Raw genomic sequence first — 14539 nt, forward strand, 5'->3', positions numbered from 1 at the left:
CTGCTCCTTAGCACCAGCCTATAGAGGGAATTTCCCCTCAAAGCAAATCCAGCCCTTTATTTAAGCAGCAGAGGTGCTGCTGCTCGAGCCTGTGCAGTGCCAGCCGCCGGAAGGAACCTTTAAAAACCCCAACAACTCAACAAAACCCAACTGTTTGTAGGACATGGCTGATCTTGACTCTGCACTCCATTAAACAGCCTCTTGTAACATCTGGCCTTCCAGAGCACATAAAAATGTTTTCCTTCTGGCAGCAGTTTTTATGGAGATGTAATAATATACGTTTTTAAAAAAAAAATCTATTTTCAGATTCTGCTTCTTAACCATGGAGCTGGGCCTGTCCAGGTGTGGAGGAGACACAGCAGGGAGCCTGTGGCAGTCACTGCCCCGCTGCCAGCTCCCAGCTGCCCCAGATTTGGGCAATTTGCTGACAGTTCCCAGCTCCCCATGATGTGTGGATGTGTGTTTGTGTGGTTCAGGTTTGCATTGTCCCTGCACTGCAGCTGGATCCCTTCTCCAGGCAGTGTCTCCATTCCATGTAAACAGTCTGAAGGCAAAATTAAATGTCCTGCTGCTCTTTCTCCCCCTCTTCCAGGTTATCTTTTGCCTTCGGGGGTCCAACTAAATTACACGCTTCCCCAAGCCTGTTACAGACTTGGCTTATTAGAAGAAACCTGTAGCTGGCCCAGATTTTTAAACTCTGCCCTGAGGGAGGGATAGGAGCAGATGGATAAGAGAATTCAGTGGGATTAGCAAAACCCTTTGAAGACTGTTCTTCCCACTGCAGTTGTCTCCCAGTTTTGTTTTCTTGCTGTCTCAGCAAATCTTGCTGAGGTTCCTGGGTCTGATGTTCATTGTTCAACACTTGGCTGTGTCTTGGCCACAGTTTTCACCTGAGGAGCTGGGGAGGATGGACTTGCCTTGGCACAGAGGCCATGGAAGGCCATGGGATGGGTGCTCCTTCAGGCACAGTCAGATGGAATCCAGTGGGTGCTGCAGTTCCAGCTCCCCGTTCTGATGCTGGGGTAGAAGATCTCAGCTGGTTCAGGGAGCTGAGGCCTGCTCAGGGCATTGCTGTCACTGCACTCCTGAGTTGCTCCAGCTCTGAGTTTCTCCTGCAGAACACACTTGGCTGTTCCCTGGTGGGGAGGGAGTGGCTCCTGGGGGGCCTGTCTGCAGCAGGGGCTGTTTCCATTCCTGGTTTTTTATTGCACCACATCTCCACCACCAGCACGTGCCTGTGGCAAGCGCTGGGGGTTTCTCAGCACGTTCTCCCGTGTTTGCACACGGGGGCAGTTGGTGACCCCCTTCTCCCAGCCCTGCTGGACACTGCCCTGCCCCAGATTCCCTGTGATGGATGGATCTGTGCTTTCCTTTGCAGATGGAGAAGGATGAGACTGTGAGTGACTCCTCCCCACACATAGCCAATATTGGGCGCTTGGTAGAGGTGAGTGCGGGTTCTTCTGCCCAAATTTGGTCCCATTCCTCAGGATTTTGTTGCATTTTTCTTTACCAACAACTTACTGATTCCTGTTGTTGCTGGGTGTGTGGTGGCTCAGTGCTGCTCCTTCCACCCCTTCCAGCTGTTTGTGGGTACAAAGCCACCCTCTGCCCCTTGTCTCCTGCTCAGCACTGCAGTGACTTTTCCTGGAAAATGGGTGCTCCATTCCTGAGCCCCAGTGAACAACTTCCTACCCTCATATTTGCTTTTGCAGCCACTTCTGGGGAGATTTATTTCGAGTCAGGTTGCTGCACAGCACCGTCCCTTGGACTGAAAGTTCAGTGTGCATCAGGTGCTTGAGAAATCCCCTGGAACTGGGTTTAGTGTTGGGTTTTGTGGCAGCTCTCAGTCCTGGAAGCTCAGCACAAGAGTGGAGCTGCTCAGAAGGTGTAGCACCACTTCACTGTTTCACTGCACTGTCCTGACTGAAGGTGTTCCACATTTTCTTCATTGTTATAGCCAAGAAAAGAGGAAATTCTCAACTACGATGCATTTTTAGGGAACTGGAAAATTAAAGAAAGGCAGCTACTTCTTTTTTGATCCCTTGTTTAAGTTTTTTGCTTGAGTGAAAGCAATGTATGAAAAAAAAAAACCTGCTTTTTTACAAGATCTCTCTCTGAGCTCTGTCGTGCAGCTTTAAAGAACAAGTCAAGAATTCAAAGTCACCCCTGGGCACAGAACTCTGGACTGCTGGTTATCCTGCAGGACTGAGGAGGCTGCACGGGAGGGTTGGGGTGATGCATTTTCCTTCTGTGCAGAGCTGGAGAGAAGCTGCCCTCTCGTGGTGCAGAGAGCTCCCACCCCTGGAGAGATGGACTGGGAGGGGAGAGCAGGAGCAAAGCTCCACTGGGCATGGGAGCTGGGAGGGGTCTGAGTGCTGGGAATGCTCCAGGGTTGTCCTGGTGCTGCAGCATCCCTGCAAACAGCTGAGGGGACTGAAGAGCTGCTGTGACACTTTCTTTTCCAGGACATGGAAAACAAGATCAGAAGTACACTGAATGAGATTTATTTTGGAAAGACAAAGGACATCGTTAATGGGCTGAGGTAAGGGGCCTGCAGTGGGTGGGGACCCTTTGCCTCCCTGCAGTGCCACCCCAGCCTTGAGCTGCTTGGTTTTCCCCTCCCTGTGCTGTGAGACAATTTTTGTTGTGTGGGGTTCAGGGAACTCTTCTGCTGCAGAAATCTGAAGCAATGTTTTAATCCCTTGTTCCCTCACCAGGAGCAAAACAGCCCAACTAACACTTGTATTTTTGGATTATTTTTCATTAGTTTTATTCTTCACAGTCCTGCAAGCTGTACTTAAATTCTGTCTTCTCTTTCTACTGTCCTTAAAAATAGTCCCAGAATTAAGTCATGACATGAATGGTTTGTGGTGTTTAGGCTTTGTTTTAAATTCTGTCTTTCTCTCAACACTGGTCAAAATACAGTGTAAGAGAAGGGATTAAATTCCCTGTGCCTTTCTGTGGGGAAACTGTGCTGTACTTTTCAGCCCCTGCTCATTCCTGGGCAGGAATTGGACATGGAAATCCCAAGCTGGTAATTCTTATGCTCACAGAGGAAAGTACAGAACTGGGATGCCAAATCACTTCATTTTAAAGTACAGAGAGACCTCCCAGCACAGTGTGGAAACTTAGAATAACCACAGGGCACAAATAAATGCTGTGCTTTTCCCTCACACACCGAGATGTGGAAAAGGAGAGAAAAATGGTGTTAATTAAATATTGGTGCTGCTGTGTGGGCAGAGGGAGCAGCGGGACCTGTGGGAGGGGTTCTGGGTTTTGCTGCTCTGGGTTCTGCCCCAAGCCCTGGTCAGAAGAGCCTCAGTTTCCTTTGTGCTGAGCAGGGTTCAGCCAGGAGGCTTTTATTTACATGAGAGGGAATCTGTAATAGAGCCTTTCTCTTGTGAGCGTTGCCTTGAGCTGTTGTGGTTGAACCTCTGCTGTGTCTCCCCATCCCTCAGTCTGAGTCCTGGCCCTGTGTGCAGCTCGGAGCACCTGGCTCCTCCAGCCTCTCCCTGCTCCTTCTCACCTGTGTGTGTCCCCTTCTCCTCCCTGGAGGTTCCCAGAGCCCCAGCTCTGTGTTACCGAGTTCTTCTGACTGTTCTTTTCCCTGTTTGCTCCCTGGTTTCCCACTGCTCTCTGTAGATCTATCGATGCTATTCCCGACAACCAAAAGTATAAGCAGTTGCAGAGGGAACTTTCTCAAGTGTTGACCCAGCGCCAGATCTACATCCAGCCTGATAACTAAACCAATCCAGGTACCCCTGCTGCCTGTGAGGTGTGAGCCAGCACTAAACCAGGACTCACCAGCCCAGCCCCTGCATGGTAACGGGAAGAACTAACCCCTAATCCCGCAGGGAGCAGCCAGCCCGGGCTCTGCCTCGATGCTGTGGTTCTTGTTTTCAGTGTTACCTCCTCCCCCACGGAAACCTCGCGCTCGGAACTGGGGCAGGATTTACCACTTTGCACTCTGGCTTGGGAGCAGGAAAGGAGCACGTGGTTCTGTGCCTGGAGTGCTGTGGGATTGGGCTGATTCAATCCAGAAGCCCCAGGACTCTGTCCCTTGGGCACCAGCAGTTTTTTACACCTCTGGTACACCACTTCCATGAAGAAATTCCCTGTAATCCCATTGTACTCCCTGCAGAGTGAAATCTTGGGAGTCTCACAGTTTGGAAAAAAAAAGAGACTGGTTCTTCCCATGACTTCAGAGTAAAGGTGTGCTCGCCCACACGCCCGTCCCCGAGAGCCTGGTGGAGTTTGAGTTTCCTTGGAGCTTGAGACGCAGCCCTGCTCAAGCTGACTCAGACACGGCCAGCCTCCATTGCTCGTGCTCTGCACAGCCTCCAGAGGGATTTGTCGCTGTGCTCGTTTGCTCTGGAGCTCTGAGTGTCAGGGGCACACAGCAGTGACTAACCCTGAGCCACCTTAACCTTCCGCTCCAGTTCCTAACCAGTTCCAGATGTTGTTCCAAACACATTCAGCTGACGAAGGGGGAAACTCACTATTTGTTGGTAGAGGCCAAGAACCACTTCTTCAGCCTATGACAAATGCAAATGTGTATGTTTTTATTAAAGCAGCAGAAGTCTCCAGAGACAAGAGAATGAAAATACTGTTACAAAAATGGTAGGAAAATCACCACTGCAAAGAGCAGCCTTGTTTACAGGAGACAGCAGCCAGGGAAAATGAGGTTGCTCTGAATCACAGAATCTCAGACTGGTTTGGGTTGGAAGGGCCCTTAAAGCTCATCCAATTCCAACCCCCTGCCATGGGCAGGGAAATCTTCCACTATCCCAGGTGCTGTAAAGGCTGTGAAATGTGGTTTAGGTGGGGAGAAATCCTACCCAGCTGGATCCTACCACTTCTCTGTGGTAGCCACTCTGGAAAAGTTTGGTTCTGTATAGAACCCATTCTATCAATTTATTTAAGAGGGGCCTTTTTAAAAGTGGACATTTCTTACTGTCTTATTGAAATCAGAGGTTCCTCCACAGGCATCTCCCAGGGCAGCAATCCCAGGTGATTCCTGAAAGGTGGAGCTTTTCCTCTGAACTTTCCAGCAAAGGGAAGCCCTGCAATAACCTTGTGACAGTGTCTCTGTTCTTCTTCAGCTGCTTTGATCACTCATTCCTTAGGGAAGGTACAAAAAAGGCAAAACTGAGAGCAGAACCTCCGGCTGCTTTTCCCGCTGGTGCAAAGGCTGGCGGGAGGTTCCGAGGTGACCGTGGGTGAACAGTCCTGCAGAAGGGTCAGAGCTCCCCAGCCCGGCCCTTCTCCAGGTGGGGCTGGGTTTTCTGTGCACTGTGGGGGAGCAGGAGCTAACCCCCTTGGCTGTGGGACGCTGGGCTTCTTCCAGTCTGTAACACAAAACGTTGGCAATCTCCCTCCGGCAGCCGGGGCTGGGCAGAGCTGCTGGGCAAGCCTTTGGTGCCAGTCCTTGCCAGAGTGAGTTTTGCTTCGTGTTCTCACTGAGTGGTCACTTCAGTTCTGCTTCCCGGGCTCCAGCAGGCAGAGCTGAGCCTGCCCCAGGGCTGCTCCTTCCTCCTGACTCCAGGACTGCTCCCAGCCCTGCCCTGCCCTGCGCCGCCTCTGACCCGCCTTTCCTTCTTCCCCACAGGTCTGTGCAGACTTTTGCAGACAAATCAAAACAAGAAGCTCTTAAGAACGACCTGGTGGAGGCTTTGAAGAGGAAGCAGCAAAGTTAAAGTCCTGTCAGTGCTAACCAGCCATGCCATGCACTCGTTAGATTCCTTTCGTAGAGAATCATCCCCCGCCCTTTTCTGTTCGTCACGTCACGATTTGCATCCAATACTCTCCATGCAACGCCATCCTCTCCCCATGAATAAAGCTGTACAAACTTTTTCAGTCTCTGAGGCCTACTTTGCACCACATTTTACTATCAAGACCTTAGGCTATGTTTCTGTAGAAGTCCATGTATCATTTTTTTTTCCCCCCCCTTCCCCACCCTCCCCCATTTATATGCATCACCACAGATCATTGTTTGTCTTTTCCTCCCTCACCCCTCCTGCCTTTTGTTACATTGGTGTAAAAAATGTAAAACAAAAATTTATTAAATACTGTGGTGTGTGAAAGAGGAAGAACTGGAAAAACAAAAAAAAAAAGAAAAATAATCTATTCCACGTATGTTTGGGGGCTGGGCACAGGGGCTGGCTGGAGGGAGGGAGGGAAGAGAGGGTGTTCCTTGGGGTTGTACAATACTGAGTAACCCAGATGTGCAGGAGATGGTGATTTCGAGACCTGCTGAAAGTTCTGCTCTTCTATAGCCTGGTTCCAAGGCGCTTTTCTGTCAATTTTTATGGAATGCAAAAGGGGTTTTTGTTTTGATTTTTTGTTTTTTTTGTAAAGCTTAAATTGAATCTACATCTGATACTTGAGCCTCCATACTAAAAAATGGAAATAAAAGAAAAGAAAAAAAAAAGACTAAAACAATAAAAACAAAAAAAAAAAATCCCAGGAAGATGTTTGTGTGATCGTGTCCTTGTTTCTCTTTCCTTCCTTGCAGGGTTTCCTGGGGTTTGTGTTTTGTCCCACTCCAGAAATGTTTGTCTGGAGGGGGGTGTGATGTCCCACTGCTCTCTGGCCCTGTGTTACTCACACTGCTGCCCTCCCAAGGTGCTGGGATTGATGCTCCAGGCATCCAGCAGATGTATATGCAGGTGCATTTAGGGGAGGAGGCTCTGCCCGGCTGTGCTGGGTGTGCTGAAAGCCTGGGAGCTCCTGTGTCCAGCCCTGGGCAGAGGGGCTGTGCTGGGTTGGGGCTTCCTCCCATCCCTGCTGACCCAAAAGCTCCTCCCTGGTCCCTGTGCCACCTGTGACCCTCCCCCAGCGTCCCCTCCTGAGCCCGCGGAGGGCAGAGGGACCTGGCACGGCTTTGGGTTCCCTGCCTGCTGCAGGCTTTGCTTGTGCCAAACCTCATCCTGGGGAAGCACAGAAAGATCTGCTGGGCTCCTCCTGGCCCTGGGAACTGCCTTCTGTGTGACCCTCTGCAAGTGGGGACTGCTGGCATTACCGCTGATTAATTAATGTGCTCTAATTTGCATTTGTACGCGACCTGTGTCCCACCCAGACTCCTGCACGTGGCCAGAGTTCAGCCAGGGCCTGCAGGAGCTCCTGTGGGACACGGGCTGGGAAAGGATGGGATCCCCCAGGGAACACCCTGGGATTTGGCTGCTGTCTCACGGTTCTGTCCCTGCACAAACCTGTTCTGAAGCTGGAGATGTTTGTGTGAGCTCTGGAGCCTGGGAGGGGGAGACTCCTGGTGAGCTTTGCAGTTACCCTGTCCCTCAGGGGTGATTGTTCCTGCTCTGCCTGTCCTGCTTTAACATGTGCCTCTGCAAAATCCTGAACACGGGGACAGGGCTGCAGCAGTGACTTGGAGAGATGGGCACCTCGGGGAGAGCCTCAGGAATTTCCAGCCACCCTGAGGTGGCTGTGGGTGTGTAAGCTCTGTGTGCAGCTGCTCGCCTTGCTCCATCCTGCCCAGCCCAAGTCAAGTCAGAGTAAATCAGCTTCGTACCTAATTCAGGCTTCAGGTGCACCTGTGGGGACAGACTGTGAGATACACATATTTTTTAAAAATTAAATATATATATATATACACACACACTCTTTCCTCCTATGGCAGAGGTTCTTTGTCCGGGTTTAGGAAAAGCCAGTATGTGACAATTATTTAGTGTTGTGAGTGGCAGAGATGAGGGATTTGCTCATGGTTTGGATTAAATCAGGATATGAATTATTCTACAGTTCCCAGGGAAAGACAGGAAAGGAAGTGCTGCTGGCTTCAGGATGAGGTGAGCAGCCCCTTCGCCTGTGAATCTGGAGGGGCAGAATTGTGAATTAATCCAGTAAAAACCCACTCACTTGGCTCAAGGGGCCCAGAGAGAGTGAAAAATACATTTCCTTTCCGAAGACAGCTGGGTCAGTCCCAAGTACTGGCCCAGCTTGTGTTTCAATGAACCTGCTCCTGCAGCTTGGTGGGCACTGAGCAGCTGGAATCCCATTTAATGTGAGATCCAGGCTGAGCTGTGGAACCATGGATTGGTGTCCTCAATGTGAGGACAAAGCTGAGTAACTTCCTTGGGAAGGACAAATGCCACGGACTGGCTGAGGCATCATAAATTAATGATAAATTAATTTAATTTAAATTTAATTTAGCTTGGAGCTAAAGCCAAAAGGGACACGATGCTGGGTATCAGGAAGGGAGCTGGAGAGGGGAAAGGGAAGCAGAAGAAGAGCTCATAGCAACTGCAGGAAAAGGAAAGCTCTTGTTTTCACAAGGCCAAGCTGTGACAGCTTTTCCTGAAGGGTCTCCAAGCTTTGGTTGGTTTTCCTCATTTTCCCAGGGAGACTGAGCTGCTCATCCCCAGCAGGAAGGGCTCAGCCCACGGGAGGGAGCCTGGCTACCCCTCCACTCTCCTGCTGGGGACACAGCTTTTCCCAGACCAGCCCTGCTTCCTGTCCTGCCCCGGTCAAGGAGCACGATGCTGAGTTCAGGGCCCTGAGATGGGGATAAACTCATCAGTGCTAGGGATAAACTCATCAGGTTGAGGATAAATTTGTCAGGTTGAGGACAAATCCTTCAAGTTGATAAAATCATCAAGGAGAGAGGGCAGGAACTGTAAACCAGAGCGAGCAGAGAAGCAGCTCTTCTGCTGGGGAACAGCAATGGAGCAACTTCCCCAAGGAATCCACGCAATTAACACATGGGTGAGGCAAAAAATGAGAAGTCAGAGAAATGGGACTGTGAGACTCATTAGGAAAGAGGCAGGAGCTGCCAAGTAAAGCAGCAAAATGAAACCAAGGGAGGCAGGTGGGGAAGGACATGTTTTATAGATGGCTGAGCCATGCTAATTAAAATAGGTGTGGACTGAACACTTTTGTTCTGCTGTTCCTTTCCCAGTGGATCCAGCCCTGTGTGCCTTCCAGAAGGAGCTGAAGGGGGAGGTGTGAGGTCACAGGGGTGCTCGTGTCTGTGGCAGGTCAGCCATCCCTGTCCCCTCCCCACGTTTTTCAGCAGCAAGGAAGTTCCAGATCTCCCCTGGCAGATGCAGCAGTGACCAGGCTCAGCTGTGGGGCACCAGAGCAGCGAAGAGCAACTGAGGTATCCAAAAATTCCCTTTTATCCTGAAAGCATCATTGGTATCAAAGAGGCATCAGGTGTCCCAGCAGCATCCTCTGCCACCGCCTCAGCAGCACATGTCACCCACGGGCTCAGGGCCTCTTCTGCCAGGAGCCACCAGGATGGAGGGGCTGGTCTGCCCAGCCCTAAGGCCACCTTCTTCATGTGCATCCTCCTCCTCCTCCTCCTCTCCCTGCAGGGCAGGTCCCTCTGTCAGCTCTCCGGGCTCTCATCCGGCTCCCCCAGGAGAGCATCCCTCTCCTCGAGGGTCCCAGGCCGTCCTTTCCGATAGGCCAGGAACTGGAAGGAGATCTGGGGAGAGGTCAAGGCTCTGCACACTCACAGGGGGGATCTCGGGGATGCACTGGGTGTCAGCACCCCGAGTTTGTGCCAGGAGAGGGGGGAGTGGGACAAGGAGCTCAATGCAAACCAGGGGCTGAGGTGCTTCCCAGCTGGTGCAGCAGCACAGATCACCCAGGGAGCAGCATCACCCCACGCTCCTGCCCTGCTCCACTCCCTGCGAGGCCCTGCTGGCAGGATCCCAGGGATCCCATCCCAGGGGAAAGGATACAACCACGTCCAGGGCCAGGACGCCCAGGCTGCCCACGAGCCAGGGCAGGTGGTGCAGGATGTAGTCACCTTGGCCCTGGCCTGGCTCCGGGTTCTTCAGGAGGACACTGAGGCCGTACAGGGAATTCCCCAGCATCACCAGGGCAAAGAGAGAGTAGGAGACCCCACTGGTGGATTTCCTCTTGTACTGGGAAAAGAGGGAGAGGAGAGGAGCTTGGGTGCAGCTCTCCTCAGTCTCTCTACAACATGCTCTCCCCCAGAACTGAAAAAAGAGAAGTGGTGACTCAGTGCTGAGAGTCTTTTAGCTCTCCTTTGGCTTGTAAATAAGACAAAATGAAAGCCCCACCCTCAAAATATCAGTAGGTTAAAGGGAGGGCAGAAAAATAAATAGAGAGAAACAGTCCCTTATGGAATGATCAGAGATGGGGCCTGGGACCTCCGAGCAGAGAGGAAAAAGGAGAACCCCCAGGGGAGAAAAGAGAATCCCCCGGGGCAGAAAGGAGACTCCCCAGCCCCCTGGGAGTGACATGTGAGGAGCCCCGGGGGCCCAGGCTGGGCACTCACGTTGGTGCAGATCTGGGGCACTCGCGAGCACAGGTAGAGCACGGAGGAGACGGAGCCGATGGTAAATCCAATGATTTCAGTCCTGGAGAAAGGCTGCAAGGCAGGGGCGGGGACAGGGACGGGGCCAGCCCCCAGGCTCAGAGCCCCAGCACGGCCACAGCCAGCCCCGCGTGTGCCCAGCTCCCCTCCGCTGACAGCCCGGTGATAATGACAACTGATAATTACATTCCACTTTGCCGCAGGAAAATACCCAGCGCAGTCTGTTATAACGGGAATTGGGTTTATTTGCATTGCTCGGAGAGGTCCTTTTCCATTGCCAGAGCAAAACTATTTTGCAAACCTACCTTCAGTTTCAGCCAACTGAGTTACTGTGCTGCACTTTCTTGCTCGTTTGATTTTCAGCAATATATATAAATGTGGATATTGGAAAAAGAATTAAAGGGGAGAATTCTTACAAATTTCCCGAAAACAGGAACCACATTTTTTTGTCCGTCCTATGCAGCTACCTGAGATAAAGTCTGTTTGCAAACAGAGAAGTGGGAAATGTGAGGTTTGCTGACTCTTGAGCAGGCCCACAGAAGTGCTTGAAGTTTGAAGTGAAAATGGCCTGAAATGTCTGAAATCCTGCAGCACACTGTTACTGAAATTTGGAGGAATCTTTGGAAAAGTTCTCTTTCCAGTGCCATCTTCCTAGACTCTAACAATCTCCTGGAGAACAATTTGGCCCTAAAATAGGAACAGCCCCAAAACACATGGTGGGGTCCAGGGTGGTTTTTTGGGATCACAGCATCCAGCAGGCCATCCCCACCCAGACCTCTATCCCATCTCCCGGATTCAGGAAGTGGCTCACCTTTGGTCCAAGCTCATCCCCAGGAGCTGACAGCAGAGACCTCCCTCTGAAAGGCCCTGGAGCCTCGGGGCTGGCAGTGCCCAGGAGGGAGAGGCTGGACAGGGACCCCACGGAGAGGAACACAAAGGCTGCGTTGATGGGAGCAGGGACTGCAGAGAGGCAGACAGAGCCTGATCAGGGAGAACCAGCAACCCCCAACAGCCCCAGGGGTGCCAGGACGCTCTCAGGGTGAAGAAACCCCCAAACTCCCCCTTATCTCACCAAGGGACTGAGCAACCTCTGAACTCTGCCTTATCTCACCAAGGGATGGGGCGGTGGCTGCTGTGGGTGACTGATGTGATTTATCTCCCAGTGATGTGCCCAATTTGCTCCTTATCAGGGAGGAAACTGCTCCTATCTTGGTTTCTTTGTGTTTAGGGCTCTTAAAAATCATCCCCACTAGAAGATTTCACTGTCTTAAGTCACTCTCAAATCTCTGCCAGAGCAAGCCCTGCTGTGGCTTATTTGTTAGTAGTAACTTATTATTTTTCAGTAATTTTTAGTGATTATACTCAGTAAGCAAGCTCTCCAGCTTAACAAAACTATGAATCTGATGGGTCAAATACCATTTGGCAACTAACTTTACATGTCTTTACTAAGTTAAACAATCACCCCAGTCCCAAGGAGCCTGTCTGGGGTTCAGCAGTGCTGGAAAGGGGATTTCCTCTGTTTAAACCCTGCAAGAACTGCTCAGGTTCCCTTTTCACTCCAGCTGAACAGACAGGAACCTCCCTGTCAAGGCTGGAGCACTGACCCCAAAACGGTGTGAAAACTTCCCCCTTTCCCTTCCAGCACTGCCTGAGTTAGGAGCTCTGTGATTCCCAGCTCTGAGGTGGAGTCACCACGTAACTGTGGGGGATTGCTTTAATTCTGTGCCCAGTGAGGCTCATGGGGGGTTGTTTTCAGCCTGGACACCGTGGGCAGGGTGGGTTGCAGGGTCTGCAGAAGCCCGAGGCCCAGCCTGTAGATGTTTGTTGGCTTTGGCTCTCCTAGGGGCTCAAATTACCCAAGGAAAAAACCCAACCCAGCAAGCACTAAGAGGCATCATCTAATAACTGTGCCTGGAATCTCCCGGGCTCCCAGAGTGCCCTGGCATCCCCCCCTCTGTGCTCCCAGAGCCCAGGGGAGCAGAGGCCCCAGCCCTGCCCCAACTCACACGCTCTGCCCCCGTTCTTCACCCGGTAGTAGCAGTAGAGGGAGAGCATCCCCAGGTCTGCCAGCACGTAGTAAATGGCCGTGTACACCTGCGGGGAGGGGACGTGCTGGGGACACCCGCGGGGACCTGGGGGGGCTGGGATGGTCCCACAGGGTGCTCCCTGCTCTCCCGGTGTCCCTGGGGAAGAGGGGAGTGTGCTGGGGTGGAGAAGGGAGCAGCCCCAGAGGGAGGGAAAGGAGTAACTTGGGGGTGAAGAAGCGAGCATCCCTGGGAGAGAAGGGAAAACACCAAGAGGAGAAAAAGGGAGCATCCCCAGGGAGGAAGGAGGAAGCATCCCTGGGAGAGAATGGACCACAGCCTGGGGGAAAAAGGGACCAAGCCCAGAATGGGAGAGGGGAGCATTTTTTGGGGAGCAAAGAGGGAGCACCCCAGGCAGTTTGGGTCTCTGGCTCCCAGCGCTGGATAAAGCAGCTGCCAGCCCCTCCCTCCTCCCTGGAGCTGGGGTGTTAGAGCCAGCCCCGGTACCTGCAGGGGCAGCTGATCAGCCAGGAAGGAACCGATGAGGTTGAGGAGGTCTCCTCCCAGCCATCCCAGCAGGAAATAGATGGAGAGAGCCTGGTCCATGATGCCCGTTCTGCAGGCCTGGTAAAACTGCCTGCAGAGCACGGCCAGAGGCACAAACATCACCCTCAGCTGCTTCAGCGCTACCTGAGAGCCATCCCCCGGCTTCCTGTGGATCCCAAAGCAGTCACGGGAGGAAAAGCAAGGCCAGGCGCTCCCCTGGCCCCACGCAGAACTCCTGAGCCCCTGCGGCGCTCACCGAGTGCCCTGTGGGAGGAGCAGGGAGGATGATCCCGGCTGCAGGATCCTCCCCTCTGGTTTCGAAAGAACCGTGACCGCTCATGTGCCCCTCTGCCACCCTTGTGTCAGCACTTCCAAGCACCCCAGGGCTCCCGGGGACATTCCTTCGCAGTGGGACCTGTCCTGCCGGCCCTGCACGTGCCTGACCTGGGACATTCCGGCTGACAAGCACAGCAACAACACGGCGGCCACCCCCGGGGCTCGGGGGCTGCGCTGCCCGCTCCCCTCACCCGAAACCTGCCGAGCCCTCGCTGCTCGTGCCGCGGGGATTTAATGACTGAATTCAATAACTCCGTGTGCCTGCGGCTCCGTGTCTGCTATCCCCCGGGAAGGGCTGCCCGGCATGTGGGGGCGACACCCAGGGATTCGGGAGCGGCACCCAGGGAGTCGGGAGCGGCACCCAGGGAGTCGGGAGCGGCACCCAGGGAGTCGGGAGCGGCACCCAGGGAGTCGGGAGCCGTACCCAGGGATTTGGGAGCCGTACCCAGGGATTCGGGAGCGGCACCCAGGGAGTCGGGAGCCGAACCCAGGGATTCGGGAGCGGCACCCAGGGATTCGGGAGCCGTACTCACGGGAAGGCTGCGGCGATGAAGCAGCCGATGGAGCCCAGCCCCAGGACGATGCTGGCGACATCCCGGCCGTCCTGGGCACACTCATTGAACACATCCATGATCCAGCGGGAGCCGTTGGGACAATCAGAGAGATTCCCAAAGGGGAGACCCCTCCAGCGCCGCGCAGCCATGGAGCCGCTGGGATAACGCTGGGGAAAAGCGAATAACACAGGGAAAATTAAATAACACTGGGCAACGAAAGATCTGTGGCAGGGACAGGCCTGGGGCTCCTCCGCGTACTGGCTCATGTTGAAAAAAATGGATCGTTAGTGGATAATGCACCTTTATTGGCCTTGGGTTTGCTGCCAGCCTGGCAGCGTTTGGCCTCAAAGGAGAAACGGAATAAATGAAAGAAGAAATAAAGAAGAAATAAGAAGGAGAAAAAAGAGGAAAACAAGGGGGAAGGGAAAAAAAAAAGAAAAAAATAAAAGGGAAGAAAAAGAAAAACGAAAAGGAAAAAAGGAAATGGAAGGGGAAAATAAAAAAAAAAAAAAAGAAAAAAAGAGAAGAAGAAGAAAAGGAGAAGTGAAAAAAAAAAAAAAAAAAAGAGGGGAGTGGGGGAGAATAAATAAAAGTAGCCGAAATCAACCCAACCTATCCTCACAGCACCGGCACTCACCTCTTCACCGACGCGGTTCGGTGTATGTTTCCTTGAAAACCCGCTCCTTTTGAAACTTGGGCTGTTTTTCTTTGCAAATCCACGACGCCTCAGACACCCGCAGGTTAAAGGTTTTCCTTTAAGGCTGTCCCCACGCCCG

At 52.6% G+C, this 14539-nt stretch overlaps 2 protein-coding genes across 5 annotated transcripts in view; one reads left to right on the forward strand and one right to left on the reverse strand.

Moving 5' to 3' along the window:
* The window catches only part of CAPZB (capping actin protein of muscle Z-line subunit beta), a 67408-nt gene extending 60939 nt beyond the window's left edge, over window positions 1–6469 (forward strand). For 2 of the 4 annotated variants that reach the window (XM_068171569.1, XM_068171571.1), the window contains exons 7-10: window positions 1379–1444; window positions 2466–2542; window positions 3643–3755; window positions 5609–6469. In XM_068171569.1, the coding sequence (XP_068027670.1) occupies window positions 1379–1444; window positions 2466–2542; window positions 3643–3745 (246 nt within the window). In that variant the 3' untranslated portion in view covers window positions 3746–3755; window positions 5609–6469. The remainder of the gene's footprint in view (window positions 1–1378; window positions 1445–2465; window positions 2543–3642; window positions 3756–5608) is intronic. The other 2 variants (XM_068171570.1, XM_068171572.1) reach the window with 1 other exon arrangement.
* Window positions 6470–8822: 2353 nt separating this feature from the next.
* On the reverse strand, window positions 8823–14496 carry SLC66A1 (solute carrier family 66 member 1). Its single transcript, XM_068171573.1, has 8 exons — window positions 14376–14496; window positions 13743–13930; window positions 12835–12964; window positions 12310–12397; window positions 11115–11263; window positions 10265–10357; window positions 9702–9887; window positions 8823–9442 (listed from the first exon to the last, which is right to left on the reverse strand). Exons 2-8 carry the CDS (start codon window positions 13910–13912, stop codon window positions 9344–9346), a joined length of 915 nt encoding a protein of 304 aa, XP_068027674.1. The 5' UTR covers window positions 13913–13930; window positions 14376–14496; the 3' UTR covers window positions 8823–9343.
* Window positions 14497–14539: the final 43 nt, after the last annotated feature.

The sequence above is a fragment of the Anomalospiza imberbis genome, chromosome 23, assembly GCF_031753505.1.
Source record: "Anomalospiza imberbis isolate Cuckoo-Finch-1a 21T00152 chromosome 23, ASM3175350v1, whole genome shotgun sequence".
Classification (NCBI taxonomy): Eukaryota; Metazoa; Chordata; class Aves; order Passeriformes; family Viduidae; genus Anomalospiza; species Anomalospiza imberbis.

Coding starts and splice junctions, on each gene's coding strand:
- SLC66A1 (XM_068171573.1), bottom strand. CDS start 13,912: ATGGCTGCGCGGCGCTGGAGGGGTCTCCCCTTTGGGAATCTCTCTGAT. Junction 12,965..13,742: donor TTCATCGCCGCAGCCTTCCC/GTGAGTACGGCT, acceptor CGTGCTCTGCAG/GCAGTTTTACCAGGCCTGCA. Junction 12,398..12,834: donor CTGATCAGCTGCCCCTGCAG/GTACCGGGGCTG, acceptor CCCTCCCCGCAG/GTGTACACGGCCATTTACTA.